We start from the raw sequence: 20,123 nt of genomic DNA, 5'->3' as shown, positions 1-20,123 counted from the left end.
TATGATCATTTTTTTAGTATGAAATACGATTCCAAATCAGAGCCTGACCACAAATAAAACGAAATTATTATTTAAAAAAAATAATGCTTAGCAGATATCCGCATTTCTGAAAATTAAAATGAAATACGTTGTGTGCAAAAAAGAGACTGTTTTTATTTTGTTTTGTTAATTCTCAATTCTGTAAAATTCTTATAATTGTTAGTATGCTGTTTATTATATTTGAATTCACTAGATAGTTTTCGTTATGTGTCTGATTCAATTCTCATGATTGATGTTTTATTATGTATAATAAATATTGGTTAAACCAAAGTTTTTGTCTCTAGCCTTTATTGCCTGTGTGACAGAATTATAAATAGGTTAAATACCGCATAGACCCGGACTACATGAGAGACAATTTTTTCTCCCACCTCAGATAAATAGATCCATTAATTTAACCATGCTAGAAACTCTTTTCTCCCACCTCAGATAAGTAGATCCAATATTTTAGCTATGCTATAAATTCTTTTCTCCCACCTCAGATAAGTAGATCCATTAATTTAACCATGCTAGAAATTCTTATCTTGCCCACGGGCGAAGATAAAATGCCCGTATGGAACTTCTTTTAATGGTCACCACATTGTAATTACCTCCCTTGTTGAAGATTGTCGTCTGTAGCGCATTATGGAAACCTTGTATTGTGGCAATATTTAGAACGCTAGTTAATTATTTCTCGCTTCAAATGTCACCAGAAAACAGTTTTCACGCACCTTTCAAGAAATAATGTTTCACTCTTCTTAGAACTATTTAAAGAGCGGTCAGACCATTTACATACTCTGAATCACTGCGCGAATATCCATGACAACCACGAATTATCGCATATCCGTACGCAATTATTTTCACCCAGTACAAAAGAGTTCCAGCAAAAAAATACATTTTTACTTAATTTTGTTTAACTGAGGTGGGCGAAAAAGCATCTACCATAGCCGCTCGTGTAAGATAGGTTCATCCCGACCCTCGCGCGGGGTGTTTTGCGGAAACTCGGTAAACTTTGTTTCCGCAAAACACCATACGCTCAGGTTGGGATGAACCTATCTTACACGAGCGGCCATGGAAGATTATAAGTATCTTCCATGGCCGAAAATGTATTTTTTGCTGGAACTCTTTTGTGCTTAGTGAAAATAAGATACTTATAATCTCCCAAGATACTGTACACACACATAGGACAAGGTTATGTCAGAAAGGGGCTTATGCTGTTCCAGAGGTCAAAGGTTTTGGGTTAAAGTCCTTCTTCTTTTCTGGTATTTCTTTATGGAACAAGTTGCCATCTTGTATCGCACAGACTAAGAAATTACATGTTTTTAAATTGCTAGTAAAGAATCTTTTTTAGATAATTTGGCATAATTAGTTATGCTATTAAAAGGCTTTTTTCATTTAAAAACACACGTCCGAACCGGATTAAAACTAGAGAACAAGTGAGAAAGGCGCCAAATTAAGAGGGGCGGACAATTAAACATTCGGCGCTGAGAAAGAGTTCCCTCCCTTGATAATTATTAAATTTTCTCAAAATTAGTTAAAATATTCATACTATATTGTGATAATAATATTTAACTTTCTCAACTTATAACTCTATGCTACTAAATTATGTAAAGTGACTGTGATACAACTACGGCAATATTTATTTTAATGCATAAAGACTAACTTTTAATATATTTGTGCAATTTCGATTATAGCTATATTATTACTTAAATATGCAATGCCTCCCTATGCCATGCCGCCAAAACGAAGATCCACAATGGAAATAAGAGTTTTCTATTGATAATATCATGTATGTATACTGTTATTTACTATACGTGTTGTTTATTTTAAATGTCCATGTATGTGCATTCCTTACTGAAATATATATATATATATCGTTACTTTATCATACTTGGACTTAACTTATACAAAATAATAATGAATTTTATGTTTATACACCGTAAAGGCCTGAATGTTTGACGCTTGGGTGATATTTATGACCTACGTATCTTCATCTGACTTTGGCACTTTGCAGCATCTGTATTCTATGAATAGTACGATTTCCGCCTTCGAATTATCGTCAATTATTCCGGAATTAAAACCACATATCTGTTGGCCTAGTAACCTAGAGAACATTCTTGAGTGTACTGACTTCACGCGGGTTGTCCTATAGACATACATTCCATCAGCAGCCTTTTAAAGTTTGGCCTTGGAGCATGTTATTAAACAACGCAGTTCATGAATTTCTTGAGAATGGAAACATGTAACTGTTAAAGTGATGCAATTTAACTAATAAGTGTTCGTCTTGCATAAACAAACTTGTGAAATTCAACTATGTGAGTATGTGCGTGCGTGTGTGTTCGTGCGTGCGTGCGTGCTATGAATGCTAACATTCTACAGTTAGTAACTGTTTGGCAAGTCACAACATAACGAGCATGTATACGGTCAGTTTGGCATATTTAACTTAAAATATCATACGCAAACCCCAAATTAAACGATGATTTATACATGTATACGAGGAAGTGTGGACGTAAAACAATGCGTTTTTGTTTCCAATTTAGGTAGAATAAGGAGGACTTCGCAATATCTATGTAGGCGATGTTGCAAGGATTGCATCATCATCCCGCTGTTTCACCTCACAACCACCTCAGTACTATCTAATCTATCTCTTCACGAAATTGTTTGATGTTGCATGCCAAGATTCCAAGAGAGTACTATCATTGAAATAAATACCTCTGGCAGCCAACTGGCGTTTGCCCAAAAACTAAATGAGATACTTTCCCACAGTTATTACAGCTGGTCCGACATTTCCCGCCAACAACTGGTTCTCCTTTTTGGAATGGATTTAGTTGTTGAAATATTTTAAGGCCGGGACACACTTTACAAATGCGCATGCGTAAAATTGACACGGGTTTGTTTACAAACAAAGCCACGTGCATCGGACAGGCGAAACATACGTTCACTTAATCTTTGGCCGAGTGCCCTTAGGCTTCTGCGTTCTTCGGACATAAAACACACGTTTTACAAACATTCATCGTATTAAATATCAAAGTTAAAGTGCAGCTACGAAATGAATGGGAGCGTTTTCTACTCCTTATGAATAAACATTAGACTTGCGCAAGGACTTGGAAATGTACCAAAAAACTTTTCATGTTGACCTTATGAATTTGCGTAATCCAGTATCATTTGGCTCGAACGTTGGAACGGTATAACGTGAGGCGCTTTTCAGAATCGACACAATCTGAAGTGTTCAATGTTTAATAACATTACAATGTCAACTAAGAATAAGTGTAAATCATCAAAAGATGACAATAAAGGAATTTTTCATGAATACTTTGAAAGCCAGGAACAAATTAAGGTAAACACGCATATGAACAGTTACATTTTATTAACTGTATTCATTTCAACGTATATTATCACCTTTTGCATGCCTTTTTATTAGTTGAGTTGATCGTTATTTAATTACCCCGTTTCTAAATAAAGCATAAGAATTATGAAAACTTGAAATTGCGCAGATATTAAAAAAATATTCAACTTGAACCTTTTTTCTTAAATTTATATTTGATATTAGTTGAACAGTTCAACAATACATATATATTACTGTTCCGGCTTATGTCCCCGCCATTATTTTCATATTTAAAAAGAAGAGCTCTGACAAACAAAAATCCATTACGCAGATTACAAAAACGCCGAACATTCATTAAGTAACGAAAAATAACCGCCAAGTCCATTGAGTAATTGATTGGTGATATAAGTGAGTTTTTTTAAAAACTTACGCATACACATGTGCTCTTGAAAATATAAAGACATTCGCGCTGCATTTCGCGCTGAACACTAAAAAATTTAGCATGTATTTGTTTGCCTTCTTAATGATAAGTCTACGCCAGGCCTTCCGACTTAAACGTTCAGCGGATCAAAATGAAACTCTACCTACGAATTACTATGTATTTCTTCATTTATATTCCACAAGATGAGCGACTTTGTAAATTTTGTCTGACTCGAGATTTGACAGATATTGATTGTGAATATATATTGCATCCTTTGAATGTCTTAGATTCGATGTTTTTCGTAGACAATATATTTTTAATTGGTAGTCGTCCGGTTATAATTTAAATGATTTCTGCTATCTAATGTCTACACAAAATAATAATACAGCATTAACAGTAATAATATACGTATACCGTCTGTTGAACATGATAATTATGTAAATCATTTGTTGCAACTTCAATACAGTGTTTATTGTAGAATTTGTGTATTTTGGGCCGGTGGCCTTTGTTTACTTTAATAAACTGAATTCAATTCAATTGAAAATTGAAATTTATAAGATCTCTCAGAGCATCAATTAAAAAAATAAACGTTTCACAACTACGAATAGATAGTTCGTTATTACGACAGTGAAAAACACACAATTAAATCGTTATATATAAAATAATATTCGAATTCACGTTAACACAAAATAATAAATCGTTATTACGAAATAATCAAAAAGATCAACAACACAAACTTATTATTGATGTTCTTTTTGTTGTTGTTGACAGCGATGTCGTTGATGGTGATGATGGTGTTTTTTTTGTTTTTTTTATTTGTTTTCAAAATATACAAAATGGTGCGATTAAAAAAGGGTTATTCGTTTATTCAAACGAGCAATGCTAACCATGTGCTTTCATACTTGCTTGGAACACAACTGCAAAGAATCGTTTGTGTGTCCTATCTGGGAAATATATTATATATGGCTGAAACAGACGCATATCATCCGTACTAGTGTCTAATGCTTAGGCGTAGAAAATGTTCGTTTCCAATTTCCCGACGTACTCTATTTTTGCCCCGACGCTAAACCTTTCTCTTGAGTTTTTTTTTTTAATTTGTTTGATTTGTTTTCTTTCAAAGGCTGAACATGATGTGTTTTGGATTTTAACAATACCAGTGATGCTAATACTGATTGTTTAGATGTTCTTAACATTTAATGTATAGTTTGGGAACAAACAAGTTGACTTGTAAAAAAGATTTTCCGACCCACCTACCTTATATTTTTCTTAATTTTATTTATTTATATATTTATTTATTTATTTATTTATTTATTTATTTATTTATTTATTTATTTATTTATTTATTTATTTATTTATTTATTTATTTATTTTTTATTTATTTTTATTATTTATTTATTTATTTATTTATTTATTTATTTATTTTTATTTTATTTATTTTTTTTTTATTTTTTTTTTGGGGGGAGGCATGAAAACGGAAACAAACATTATTTGTTTACGCCCTAGCAAACGTGAACACTTGTGTTCCCCACTCGGTCCCCCTTTTCAAACACTATACAATGTCATGAGTGTAGTTAATGGCGTATTATTACTTGTTTCATTAATTCTTTATAGGCGGAAGAGGAAGGCTCGGAAGAAAAGTGGCGCCCCCGAGGGATATGGGTGCTTCTCACTTGGCTGTTTGCCCTCACCTCCCTAGTGCTCTTTATAACCCTCATGTGCATGGTCGCTCTCAACAAGCATCCCGGCAACCGCTACCCGGCGCCGTGCGAGCAAAACACGCAACATGACCGATCAAAGGGCAGAAACAGACGATATTTGGAGTGTTCTGTGCCAATCAAAACAAACGGCAGTGACGTTTTTGAGGAATTAACTGAAACCGAAATCTACGAAGTGGTAGAGTTTCTCAACTCTCAGCCAGATTTGAAATTAGAATCACCAGACAAGTTATCAATAGAATCAAATTGCATTCATTCGATAGAAATGAAATTGCCAGACAAGGAGAATGTTCTCGCATATTTGAGCGGACGAGGTAAGAAACCAGAACGAATGGCAACTGTTTACCTCTTCCGAGGGGCTGACGATCCGCCAACAGTTGATGAATACAAGGTTGGAGGCATCGGTGACAAGATATATGCCCATTTGTTGAAGACTGATAGGCGTCAAACTCAAGTTCCTTTCATTTATAGACCATTTTCAACGGCTGAATTCTTTTCAATTTTCAGATACATATTGCCTCAAATAACAAAGCGCGCTGGGCATGTCTTAAAGGAAAGTTACGACGCAATGCCAATGAAATGTGGGGACAAATGTTTGAAAATATCCATGGCCCCGGTCGCTAGTTCATTCATCCCCGCAGGTAAAAGGAAGTCTTGGTTCTGGTTTCAACATGACATTGAGTTTTCTTCTGTCCGTCCGCTCGATTTCCAGTTTCTCGTTGATACGACATCCGTCCGTCCGACTGAGTGGACGGTTGAACAAATCTGGTACGCGAACCAAATGTTTCCAAACTTGACTGTGTTTTTGCAAGAATACGAAAGTGGAAACATAACTAAAACGCGAATTGAATTTCCAAAGCAAGAAGATTATGAATGGAGCACAATGCGTTTCCGGGCGCCATTATCACCAAAAAGGCCTCAGCGTGCTCCAAGACAATTTGAACCTGACGGAAAACGTTACAGCATCATCGACAATGAGATACAGTACATGAACTGGAAGATGAACTTCCGGGTATCAACAACAGGCGGCCTACAACTCCTTAACATACGCTTTCAAGAAGAAAGGATATTATATGAACTCAGCATGCAGGAGGTGGCGGTCATGTATAGCGGTCACAACCCGTACTCTCAAGTGATGAACTACGCCGACGGCGCCGGCATGTACGGGACGCGTTTTCGGGGCCTCCTCCCGGGGGTTGACTGTCCGGGCCACGCTAGTTTTGTCGACAATTACCTGTACACGTCCAACGAGGGCGGAGGACGCGCGTATGAAAATGCCTTTTGTGTATTTGAATTAAACAAACATACACCTATTAGGCGTCATCGAGCATATGGACGCTCAGGCGCGCTCTATGGTGGCTTGGAAGAAATAGTTCTTGTGATAAGGTCAATTATATCCGTGCTTAACTATGATTATGTATTTGACTTTATGTTTTATTCAACCGGGGCGGTTGAAACCAAGGTTTCAATGACAGGGTACTTGGGAACGGCGTTTTTCTTCCCGGAAGAAGCCATCTATGGTACGCACGTTCACGAACACGTATCAGCTGCATTGCATAACCATTTATTTCACTTTAAAGTTGATCTTGACATTAAAGGAACCCAAAATAGATATGAAACACTAAACATAAAATCAAAAGAAGAAAATGATCAGTGGTTTCCAGAACGTTCGTTATACCAAACACGAGTAGTAAGAGAACTTAAAACCAGCGAATTAGGAGCCACATATAAGTATAACTTTGATACTCCTAAGGTCCACGTGTTTTCTAATTATGGCCATATTTCTAGTCTGGGAAATCCACGTGGCTACAGAGTGGAAATTCATAAAATGACAAAGCAATTGCATCCTGAGGGTTATGGTTTCGAACCCTCCGTGTCGTGGGCCCGCTACCAAATGGCGGTAACGCGCTACCGACCTGAAGAGGAGAGGAGCTCGTCTGTATTCACCATGTGGGACGCGCGCAGCCCCGCCGTCAACTTCATCCGTTATATTGAGGACAACGACACTCTCGTTGATCAGGTCAGTACTGCTGAAGCACCGAAATGGTGCTTTTTGGGCGTATGTCATTACTTTTTTCTCCTAAATTAAAATAAAATTCTAGGGGGGGGGGGGGGGGGCGGGTGCGTTGCCCCACCTAACCTAGATCCGCTAGTGATTCATGCTTATAAATATGGCATATATTCGTCCATTAAATCATTAGTATTTGTTGCGTATGTTACTAAAAAGACAAAAAAAACCTTAGCCTTTATGTTTTAATTTAGTGTATGATTTTACTGTTGATATTTATATTTAAACACCGGTAATGGGTTTATTATCGGAAATTGATACCGAAAGAGCCAAAAATAAATTAATTTAAAATATATGCGTTTTTGCATCGAGTATACTTTACTCCGTCTATTATCAGATTATGCGAGATTTGTTTGTAGTTATCAGTTTTGAAAACGATAGCAAACAATAGAAGCGGGACCATCTGTCTAATCTGTTTTTGAAATTAATCAAACTCGCTTCTCAGTTATTTCCGCAATGACGTATCTGTTTCATATTTTACCTGCTATCTCCAAAAAAGAAGTTCGCCAGTATAAATAAATTATTGATTATTAACGTCAGCGGCTCCATTCATCATTTTCCTCAGACGAAATATTTTACCTTTCTTTTATCACGTTTGCAGGATTTAGTGACGTGGATCACCATAGGAACGCAACACTTGCCGCAGACTGAGAACCTGCCGACCACAACCACGGTTGGTTCCCAGCTGTCGTTCCACATCATGCCTTTCAACTACCTTGACGAGGACCCATCCATGCACTCGCGTGATGCGGTCCGGATAACGCCATTGTATGAGACACGTCCACTTGATGGGGCTCGGGTAGAACAATATGGCGCATTTGAGAGTGCTGACTGTATTTTACGCCAAGTGTACCCTAAGGAAGAATTGGAAAAAAAATAGCACATTTTTGTTTTCGTAATAAATTGTTTCATTTTTATTCGACGGTGCATAATTATGCATACTATAGTTTTTAGAAGCGAGAATTTTCAAGCATTCTGAACGATGCTCAGTGTCAGTGTCATAATTATAATCAGCCACGTGATGCTCAGTGTCATTATTATAGTCAACCACGTGCTCATTAAATCATGAAAGCGGTGGTCAGCATTATGTTAGCGATGTGATTTTATAGTCACAGTTAATTATATTCACTTTAACTGAGTTCAGACGTTCAATATATTTTTTGAACAGTTTTGTTTACATGTGTATGTATGTGGTCATAAACAGTTTATACATAATCGTTTTTTCTAATCCACAAGTAATGTTTACATTGCGTTTGTAATAGGGGCAGCTACAACCCGATTATATTTTACACGATTTTAATCTATATCATTTGAAGCAAAGGTTTTATGTCAAAGAAATTGTAATACATTTTCGTGTTTATATTGACGTGTTTTAATAAACGATACAATTTGTTTTGCTACTGTTTTCATGGCTAAGCCCTTTTTGAGAAATTAAAGCCACCCGCAGCACAAACTTCGCGGCATATTATTTTCCACTAGAGGCGGGTCCACAGTGTAAGTTAGAGATATTTTTTGCGCCAAAGCCAACAACCGTTTGCCAACGCGTCATTATGTAGTTATTTCCTACCCCGTTCGTGTTACATATATAAGACACCGTTCGGAAAATAGGCGCAGATGGAGTCCTGTTTCTAGACTGTGGATACAGTATCATTATTTATTACAGTTCCTTTTTAATGTATATAACAAAATATGCACTTACGATTTCGATTCACTTTATTCTAACTGATTCATATCTTTACTTGACGGTTGGGGGCGGCGGGGGCGGTGGGGGGGGATGTCGGAACCCCGTATAATAAAACCGTCCAAGATTAAAGGGGTAACATCTCGGACAAGATATGTTACAATTTTCTTTAGGGAGTAGCCCCCACCCCTTCCAACATTGACATCAAATATATTTCAGTTCTGAACGGAGGGGAGCAAGTTAAAAGGTCTTACCCCTAAGCCACGCACCTCTGACGTCAAATCCTGGAACCGCCTTTGATATAAATGTTTTTTGTGTGAACAAAACACGCGTTGACAGACCCAAATGATTTACATTCATACGTTAGACTGTTAAAACTGAGTCATACTGTACTCCCTTGATATTTTTGGTATTTTCGCTCTTTAGATGAACACAATGTTTCGCATTCTAGGAATACTATGCTCATTAGGGTAGCGTTTTTTAACAAATTGTTCCCCTTGTATACGTCAGGCGTGAGAACTTGCCAAAAAGAAATTTAGATATTTATTTGCAAATCGAGTGTTTATACCTTCCGTATTGAGCAATGGAAGGTTTAGGTGAATTAGTTGAAATGTTTAAAAACTGTTTCCCATTTTCATTTCTATTCTTTATTCCAATTTTTATCATCATTTCACCGGTGTCGCCGGTAAATGCTGCACACGAATTTGCAATTTATCGAATGCAGCAATTCGATCGTTATGATATGAAAGTTGGTAAGTATGGCTGTATTTTTTAATTTTTTTAAAAAGTGTTTTCAAATTTAACAAACTTTTACGCATTTGAACATATTTTAGAGTGTGTGTGGGGTAAAAACAGCCACCCTGTTTGATCAGTTGCTTAGAGGACCCAGCTTGTGTTATAGAGGTTGTGGGTTCAAGCCCCACACTGGGCACACTTCCTCCCAGATTAACCACAATGGTGGCAGCAGTGGGATCCAAACTCGAGCCTTTGAAGAGACTGGGTCCTAAATCCCAAATGAGCGCCCCAGCCGCCCGTTAAGATCAGTTGGTTAGAGCACCATGCTAGTGTTCTGGCGGTCGTGGGTTAGAGCCCAATGCTGGGCACACTTTTCCTCTCAGGTTTACCACAATATGTGAAACAGAAATTGCATATATTTCAGTTGCGTTTGCCAAGTGGTTACTGGTTAGCATATATTGATATAATTTACTCTATAACTGGTTTAAGAGGGTCAGTGGTTTGAACCTCATTTGTAGCGTCATCAGTTATTTTTATTGGTTATGCAGCATTGCAGGGCTCACCCTGGAGCATAGTCTCATATGTATTGTGTATATGGTCATTTTGAAGTGTGAAACAGATCAATGATGATAAAAACAGTTAAAATCCCTATCAAATCTAGTGGCTGCCCATCAGCCTAATCGTTATTGTTTTTGTAGAGTGTTCATGTACCTTTTTAATAAATCCAGATCTTGACATTAACTTCTCCTTTCACTTTATCAGTCAGCCAAGTAGACAGAAACAATACTTGTGTTGACCTGAATCTTTTCATCTCAAATGATTTCTAACACAATTCAAGTGTGTTCACTAACATTTATTGACTTAATTTTACATTTTAATTGCTGAGGCATATATGGCCACGGACGTATACAGGTTTATAGGTCTGTGATATGGCAAAGAAAACCAATAGCTGAAAGGTCTACCATGATTTGTAGATGACAGATCACAGATGTCTCTAGATGAAAATATATTTGTCAATGTCGTTAAAATGACTGTTATATTTTTATATTTCGAAGTTCTCTTTAAAAACAATAACACACCATTAAAAATTTATAAAAAAAAACCCTTAAAACAAGAAAAATGTGATATCTCACTGGTGTAACAATTCACCACGCAAATCAATTACAGCCCAATTTCTATGGCTTACACCTGTTTCCTCAATTTCTTGTAACATGTAGACAATCCATATTGCATGAAACATTGCTTTTATATTACTTAATTTAAAGCCCTAACAGATGATCTTGACTTGAGATCTTTTTTTTATTTGAAATCAACTTGTCCCGTTGGACTACCAGCTTTGGAATTTAGATAGTCAGACTTTCGTTAATGTTGAACCCTGAAATCGTTTAAAACTTAAGAAAGATGATGAAGAAAACCATCAAAATGTGGCAGGATTTAGTAGGGATTGAAAATCGGACCAAAGTCATAATCGATCATCGAAAATAATCGGACGAGCCATTTTGATCAATCATCGATTATATAATCGAAACGGAACAAGTGAATATATTACAAATATAACCAAAACTATATTGGTTTGTACATACATGTCTTTAAATAAAAAAAAAACATATTACAATCAATTATGTTTTATATATGCTGTTTTGTTATACATTCCAGGTTACAATTGATAATTTAGTAAAATGTTTATAGGAGATAACATAATTCTAAAATAATTGAGAATAAATTGCCGTGTAACCCCGTATAAGTCTGTACCGTTTCCCGTTTTAAAGAAAATCAGTACATACACAACATGGTTACTTTCCTTTGCCGTACATTAGCGATAATCGATTATGGAATAATGAAATCGATTATCGCCGACCTCGGACACTAATAATCGACTTTCGACAATACTGGATCATCATTTTATCCCTAGGATTTAGGTACTCAACCCGTATTGCAGTTACCAGTGAATTAGTTAAAATATAGTTAATGAAAATGTTGAAATTTTGCATCCGTCATTTCAGGGAGTAAGATGTCTCTTATTAATATGGAAGCAAGACCACTTGATGCAAAAATGGTAACAAGAAGGTGTATCATTGCAAGATTGAAAGAAGTGACAGGGGCCAGGTACCAGGACTTGGTGGATCAAAAGGCAGGAGGGCTGATTGTGCTCTTGCCTCAAGACCTTAACAGCATGGCAGACAGTCTTCAGCAGGTACGTTTTGCATCATTATACCCCCACAAACGAAGTTTGAGGGGGTATATTGGAGTGAGCTTGTCGGTTGGTCGGTCGGTCTGTCTGTCGGTTTTCATGGTTTCCGGACGATAACTCATGAAAGGCTAGACAGATTTGAAAAAATTTTGGTACACAGGTGTAACATCAGAAGATACAGGTCAAGTTCGATATTGGGGCTGGTGGGGCCAAGGTCAAGGTCACTGTTACTAAAAATAGAAAAACGGTTTCCGGACGATAACTCATGAAAGGCTAGACAGATTTGAAAAAATTTTGGTACACAGGTGTAACTTTAGAAGATACAGGTCAAGTTCGATATTGGGGCTGGTGGGGCCAAGGTCACTGTTACTAAAAATAGAAAAAGGTTTCCGGACGATAACTCATGAAAGGTTTGACAGATTTGAAAAAATTTTGGTACACAGGTGTAACATCAGAAGATACAGGTCAAGTTCGATATTGGGGCTGGTGGGGCCATGGTCAAGGTCACTGTTACTAAAAATAGAAAAACGGTTTCCGGACGATAACTCATGAAAGGCTAGACAGATTTGAACAATTTTTGGTACACGGGTGTAACATCAGAAGATACAGGTCAAGTTCGATATTGGGGCTGGTCGGGCCAAGGTCAAGGTCATTGTAACTAAAAATAGAAAAACGGTTTCCGGACGATAACTCATAAAAGGCTTGACAGATTTGAACAATTTTTGGTACACAGGTGTTTCATCAGAAGATACAGGTCAAATTCGATATTGGGGCTGGTGGCGCCAAGGTCAAGGTTACTGTTACTAAAAATAGAAAAACGGTTTCCGGACGATATTTCATGCTAGACAGATTTGAACAATTTTTGGTACACAGGTGTAACATCAGAAGATACAGTTTGGTACACAGGTGTAACATCAGAAGATACAGGTCAAGTTCGATATTGGGGCTGGTGGGGCCAAGGTCAAGGTCACTGTTACTAAAAATAGAAAAACGGTTTCCGGACGATAACTCATGAAAGGCTAGTTTATCTTGTCAGCAGTGTAACTTCTAAATTACTCAACAGATTTAAATAAAACAATACATGCATGATAAAAGAAGATGCAGTGTGCAGTAACCTTGGAGTTATGGCCTCTTTTCAAAGGAATGGTTTGCCATTCCTGTGTCCAGGCAGCATTTGGGGGTATTCGTCACTCCTGTGACAACTCTAGTTTAATTTAGTTTAGGCCAAAAAAAAAAATAGATGTGTTTCTGGTGGCCCGACCGACCGTATTTTTTTATGACCCTTCGACCCACGCCGACGATGTTCTCGGGTTCAAATGATAATTAAGACGACAACGATATTAAAATGATTCGTAAATGTTAGACGGCGACGACACACAAACTATTCGCCAATACTTTAGCTTAGCGTCAAAATGGGGTCCCTAGACTTACCGAAATACGATTATTTACCGAAAGACGGATAAAATTACCGAAATACGCATAAAAGTTACCGAAAGACGCATTCTAATGCATTTATTTTTAAATAATCTTGTATATATAATGATTATACGCATTGTAGCCAAAAATTAAATTTGTTTTTTTTAGAAATAATGACTTGATTGACAAAAGAATTTCCCTTTTTTAGTCAAATAGAGTTATCTCCCGTCGTCAACCGAAATACGATTTATGGATATGGTTATACTGGAGTAAACATGATAGAAATTTACCGAAAGACGCTTGCTATTATATTTATTTTTAATATTCATATATATTTAATGATTTTACACATTGTAGCCAAAAATTATAAAACAATATCTAGAAATAATGAGTTTTTTGACAAAAGAATTTCCTTTATTTAGCCAATAAGAGTATTCTCCTGTTCTCAACCGAAATACGATTTATTGATATGTTTAAGGTGAAGTAAGAACATGACAAATATATACAGTTAACTTAATACTAAATTTTTATTTTATTTTTCATCATTTCTCTACATACATGACATATACATTTGATTAACATCGGACATGGAAGGCTGCATAAAACATAAGTCATACACATAATAAAATTACCTGAATTTGTCGGAACTGACTCCTAACTTGAGCTTCAGGTGATGGAAAAAGTGACTATATGTTTCAAAATCACTGTGGTCGTGTATGAACATGGGGCCTAAGAAAATTGGGGGATCACCAGTGAAGCGGCGATTGACGGACAGTTGTTGGTAACAAGTAACTGTCACGTGTCTTCCCTTTCATCTCCTTTTTTCTAAAGTCTCTGTTCGTATATAATATATATGTTGAAGCCCCAGTTTTTGAATCCCAAGTCCCACAATCATCACCAAAATAGCTCCTTTGTTGTTGTTTTTTTCCCCTTTTAGATGAGTTCTTTGAATTGTCCAAAACAAAATAAACATTTTCCTTCAGCCCCTGTGGTATTACAGTCAGTCCACCCTCCACCACTTAGTTATGATCCGATAAAAGTCAGTCAGTCAGTCCACCCTCCACCACTTAGTTATGATCCGATAAAAGATTAAAAAAAAATTAAAAAAAAATCCCTACCTACCGACCCTCTTTTTTTTGACCATGCCACCAGAAACACATCTATTTTTTTTTTTGGCCTTAAACATATTTATTTTACAACGATTGTGAAACAAGTTATAACAACATTATTTTAATCACTCTCGTTGGCACGATTTTACGCGAGAGTGTGGTCTTGTGTTGTGGGGGAAAACGGAGAACCCGGAGAAAACCCACTTGTCCGGCTTGGTGACCACAAACCAAACTCACATGCGCCCAAGCATAATTTGATTTATGCATTACTGTTATTTTAAAAACTGAATATCATTGCAACTAAGGCATAAGGTATACTGTTACATAATTATGATACATGTCTCTATCTCATTTAGCATCTGCAACTCGTGGAGCAGGAGTTACTGGGGACAGAGGATAGTAGTGTACCTGTCTACTTTGCTTGGGAGACACCTGAAATTCTCAACATCTACCAGTCAGTCATAGCTGGATCTGGGGATGATGCTGCTACTGCTGTGGAAGGTATGTGCCTATTTGTATAGAACTATTAATGGGTTACTCAGTGATATTCATATTTCGCATAGCACATCATTCTTGCTAGCGCAGTAAGCATGCGGAAAGTCTACCTTCCCTTTATGAAGGTTTAAGCTGTTCAGATAAAATAATTCCACGGTTTCCTGTTTCAGCTTTGTTCAGCTCTGCGTCAGCCAATGGTTTTCAGATGGTACAGAGTGGTGTGGCAGGGAAAGCCTTGACAGACTTCCAGATCTCCAACATCCAAGGGCACCTGTCTGGTTACGGCATAGAAGAGCAGCTGCCAACCATCGCCATTGTCACACACTATGATGCTTTTGGCATTGCCCCAGTAAGAATTATGTTTGTTTGCTTGATACATATTATATTTTATCTTTCAAGACAAGATTTATTATCACGTCCATATCTACATACCAACTTTGTCCACCGATTCCGCACTTTCGCTGTCATTAGTACTTCAAATATTTGAACAATTTGAAATTGACCTGCATGCAACTTTTGTTTTTCATTGTTAAGCAATCGATAGCAATATTATAGCAACATACCAGCCTATAACCAAACCTGATACAAAAAGGATGTTTGAAAATATATTTATGATGTTTTTTTATCTAGAGCCTATCCACTGGTGCAGACTCAAATGGCAGTGGAGTGATAGCTATTTTAGAGCTTGCCCGCCTCTTCTCCAAGCTGTACACCAACTCTCGCACTCATGCCAAGTTCAACCTTGTTTTCCTGCTTTCTGGTGCAGGCAAATTCAATTACCTTGGATCAAAAAAGTGGATTGAGGACTCACTAGATAATATTGGTAAAGGAAGATTATGAAATCAACATCAAACCCTTATAATCTAGAACTGAACTTTTATTACCAAACTTGTTGATTTTGCTAATGTACACTGCTCTGACAGTATGGGATATGAAATGTCTGGTATGTGCTGTATTTGCCTCACAAGTTCACAACATCACTTACATGATAGTTCTAAGCTGAACCAGTTCTGTACTGTAAGAATTTATTATGAAATGATTATTAGTGGCTAATGTATTAAAGCTTTATCTATTTTCAAACATATAATTTATTTAGTTTTGTTGTGTATAAAGAATGTAAATGTATGGAATGATTGAAATGGATGATACTTTCCAGAGAGCACTCTGCTATCAGACATTGCATATGTGCTGTGCTTGGACAGTATCGGCAGGGATAACATGCTCCATCTACATGTCTCCAAACCCCCGAAAGAAGACTCGTCAGCATATGAGTTCTTACAGGTGCCTAAAAACAATATGTTCATCCCTACAGTATGTTCATCCCTTGTATGAAATAAATGCCATCTAAGCTAAGTGTTCATTAAAATGCAAGTAAGGTAATAACTCTGCTGAAGACTTCAGATTTTATTGGTGATTTGTTAGCGAAGAGGTTTTGTGTTGTTCTTGTAAAGCATAAACTATTTGCGTAATACCATGTTATTAATTCCGGACTTAACTTTCAATTATGATATTTGATCAGATATCACATTGTAAAATGATCAAAATAGAAGGGAATTACTGATACATTTAAACTGAAAGCTAAACATTTCTCCTCAGCACCTGGAAAAGGTCATTCAGACATTCTATCCAGACGTTGGATTCAAGATGGTGCACAAGAAGATCAACCTAGCCGATGAGATTCTGGCCTGGGAGCATGAGCGATACAGCATGAAGCGCCTCCCAGCCTTCACACTCTCACACCTAGATTCACACAAGGCCTTGGATAGAAGCACAATACTAGATACTAGGTAAACTCAGCTTATGTCGAGGTAGCTATAAAGTGAGCAAAATACTGGAGACCAGGTTAACTAAGCTCATGATATGGTAGTTTTAAAGTTAGCACAGTACTCAACACCAGGTAAACTGAGCTCATGTTATGGCAGTTATAAAGTCATGGTAGTAAGCACAATATGCAACATCAGGTTAATTAAGCTCATGTTATGGTAGTAAGAACAATACTAGTATAGGATATTTTAAGTTTCAGGCAAGTTTTATATGTTTCAGGTCAAGAGTAGATGAAACAGTACTTGTACGAAATATCCGCATTGTAGCAGAGACATTGGCCAGACACGTGTATAACCTTACCTCACAGGGAAATGTGCAGCTGTTCTCTGATACCCTTGTATGTACATGCAACCAGTATGAAATACTGTGAAATCATTAATGTTCGTGGGCATGAAATTTCGTGGTTTGCCGAACAAAAACAATTTCGTGGGTACTTGAATTCGTGGATTTTCATTTTTGAAAAAAAAATCGAAGATGCGATCGTTTGCATAATATCCACGCGCTGGCCCGTGATTTCCGTCTTCTACGTCACTCGGTTTATGACACTCGCTAATGTGGTACGACATGCCAATTAGTGCATATACCCATGTCACGTATCGATTTAATTGGGAATAAAGGTAATAAAAGAAGATGTACCCTGATCATAAATACAGATAGGGGAAGCCATTGAATGCCAATTAAGAATTTTGCAAATTGTGAAAACACCGAAAAGGTGCGTATATTGTCACGTTCGGTGCTTAGTAACCTTCAATGTACTAGTAATTGATTAATTATTTCATTAAATAAAAAAATCGAGTATGGACACTCATCACGAACATCTTGTAAACTCAAGATTTTCATTAACAGCACACGTTTAACCACGTGCTGATAACTGTCATTTGCTGCATAAAACACATTTAATTGATTTGGTTCATTATTTGTTAAAGGCAGATATAATACATTAACAGAATAATGATCGTAAGTTATACAGTGAGACAGGTTTTAACACTGTATACTGCGACCTCTGTTAAGAATATACTAGAGTATGTACGTAACAAGGCAATTGAAAAAGTGAATAAAGGGTTTATATTTCGTGGGATCTTGAATTCGTGGATCACCCAACCCACGAAAACCACGAACATAAATGCCCCACGAACATTAATGATTTCACAGTAGACAAGGGATATAGACTATCATTTGCAGAACTAACTAATAATAAAGGGATATCTCTTACTCACTGTAACAGTTTCGTTTAAGGTCTGATATAAGTCATTTAAACTGAAATTATTATTATTAAAACACTTTTTTAACAATTAATATTAAGTCTTTATCCAGTAAAAAAAAAAAATCATTTCCAGATAGGTAAACAATTTAATTTCAACCTTTTTTTAGTAACCTCCAATAGTTGCATTGATTTAAAAAAAATCATCGGGATATTTATATCAAAGCTTCATTACTCATGTTCTCTGTGTGCAGGATGTGCAGGGTGAGCTAGTGTCCGCATGGTTAGACCACCTGACCTCAACCCCCCGTGCTGCCCAGCTTCTGCCCCGCGACGCCAGCCTCCTCACCACCCTCGAAGAAACCATGGCCAGGTACCTCAAGGACGTCAAACGATCCACTGTCAAAACAGACAAAAGGTATACACATATTAGCTGTGCTACATTTCAAGCGCCATTTTTACCAATGCCTTAAGATTTTCATTAGATTATATTATTGAGACCTGAACTATTTTCTTTAGTTACTAAAACTAGATGTCATGTTACCTTTTTTCCACTACTTAATACTGACAATTACGTATTTATGTAAACTAAACTCATATTCTTATCAGAATGTGAAATAACAGCAAAAAATATTAGATGAAGCACTATATTTGTTTTATGAAGCTGTTTTAATTGTACTTTCAGAGACCCGGAGTTCTTATTCTATGATGGAGCAGAGTACAAAATGAATGCTTTTAACGTAAAACCAGCTGTGTTTGATCTCTTCCTGGCTGTAGCTATTGGCGGCTACCTAACAGCTATTTATTTTCTTGTCCAGGTAAAGAAATGGTTACATTTAAAGGGTTTTGATATCTGCAAAAAACAACAAAATTTACACTTAATATTGATTTCAAACATAATGTTTAATGTGCTGAACTGTTTGCAAAAAAAGTCAGAATGAAAATCTGTTTCTAATGTTACTAACTTAGTGCAAATTTTCTATTTATTCTGTTTCAGAATTTCCACGTTTTGTTAGCCCTGTTTATCAAGATTACCCGTCCAGTGAAAGCCACCAAAGTGAACTAACATGATGAAAATTAAGTGTTCTACTAGTGTAAAATGCTGTAAATATCCACAAAATGAGCTTTCCTGACCAAAGAACTATCAGCCTGTTTGAATCACAAAGCTTGTTTTTCATTGCATGTGATTATGGAAAGTTGATATCTTCTAGTGCTCATTCGATGAGACATTAATTAATGAGTTCATTTCAGCATACGCCTGCCTTACAGAAAACATATTTGTTAATATGATAGAAATGTAAGCATAAAAAGTATGGTGCAAAAACCTTGCAAACCATGAGTTTTCTATGCAAAAACATCAATACATGTATTTACGTGTTCCTTTTTGTACAGCGGCCAAACATAAATTCATTTTCTACTTGGATGAGAACTTGATTTTTGCTCAAATAACATACAATTCCCCCATGCAATTGCATGTCTACACAATTTATAATAATAAAAAAGTGATGAGCTGTATAGCGTTAATCTGCATTTGGTAAGAATGTCATTATTGTTTCATAGGAAAAGTGAACAACCCCTGAAAATTTTACAAGCAGGTGAACACGCATGATACTCCTGTTGTTTTTCTTAACCAAATCACTGATTGTGTAATGTTGCTTTTGTTGTCTTTAATTTGATGCATTCTAATCAGGTATTTATATAATGCACATACTTCAGTTTTTCAATAAACAGTTTGTACTTGTAATGATTTATTCCTGATGATGTATCCCTCATCATATACACACGTACACCTTTGGGAGGCGTACACATTTGGTCGTGTCTGTACATCTGTTTATTCTGAATCTTGTATGTCTAACACCTATATGCTTCACGTATCCTGTGCAAATGACCAGTAAGGAAGGATTTTATTCTGTGTCCATTTTTACCA

At 36.5% G+C, this 20,123-nt stretch overlaps 1 protein-coding gene and 1 pseudogene across 1 annotated transcript; both read left to right on the top strand.

The window, feature by feature from the left end:
• Positions 1-3,218: 3,218 nt before the first annotated feature.
• Positions 3,219-8,443, top strand: LOC128227313 (putative amine oxidase [copper-containing]; annotated as a pseudogene).
• Positions 8,444-9,712: 1,269 nt separating this feature from the next.
• LOC128227316 (nicalin-like) lies at positions 9,713-19,619 on the top strand. Its single transcript, XM_052937722.1, has 11 exons — positions 9,713-9,977; positions 11,964-12,154; positions 15,033-15,177; positions 15,342-15,520; positions 15,802-15,994; positions 16,328-16,452; positions 16,768-16,958; positions 17,215-17,332; positions 18,451-18,614; positions 18,882-19,014; positions 19,194-19,619. The coding sequence occupies exons 1-11, from the start codon at positions 9,809-9,811 to the stop codon at positions 19,260-19,262; spliced, it is 1,677 nt and encodes a 558-aa protein (XP_052793682.1). The 5' UTR covers positions 9,713-9,808; the 3' UTR covers positions 19,263-19,619.
• Positions 19,620-20,123: the final 504 nt, after the last annotated feature.

Source organism: Mya arenaria, chromosome 3, assembly GCF_026914265.1.
Source record: "Mya arenaria isolate MELC-2E11 chromosome 3, ASM2691426v1".
Classification (NCBI taxonomy): domain Eukaryota; kingdom Metazoa; phylum Mollusca; class Bivalvia; order Myida; family Myidae; genus Mya; species Mya arenaria.
The sequence above is the reverse complement of the archived record's forward strand: the minus strand, read 5'-3'. Positions and strand labels throughout refer to the sequence as shown.

Bases quoted from the DNA above. Each gene is read 5' to 3' on its own strand.
- LOC128227316 (XM_052937722.1), top strand. From the start codon at position 9,809: ATGGAAGGTTTAGGTGAATTAGTTGAAATGTTTAAAAACTGTTTCCCA. The intron at 16,453-16,767 runs GTGCCTAAAAAC...ATTTCTCCTCAG, and splicing joins CAGCATATGAGTTCTTACAG to CACCTGGAAAAGGTCATTCA. The intron at 17,333-18,450 runs GTATGTACATGC...CTCTGTGTGCAG, and splicing joins AGCTGTTCTCTGATACCCTT to GATGTGCAGGGTGAGCTAGT.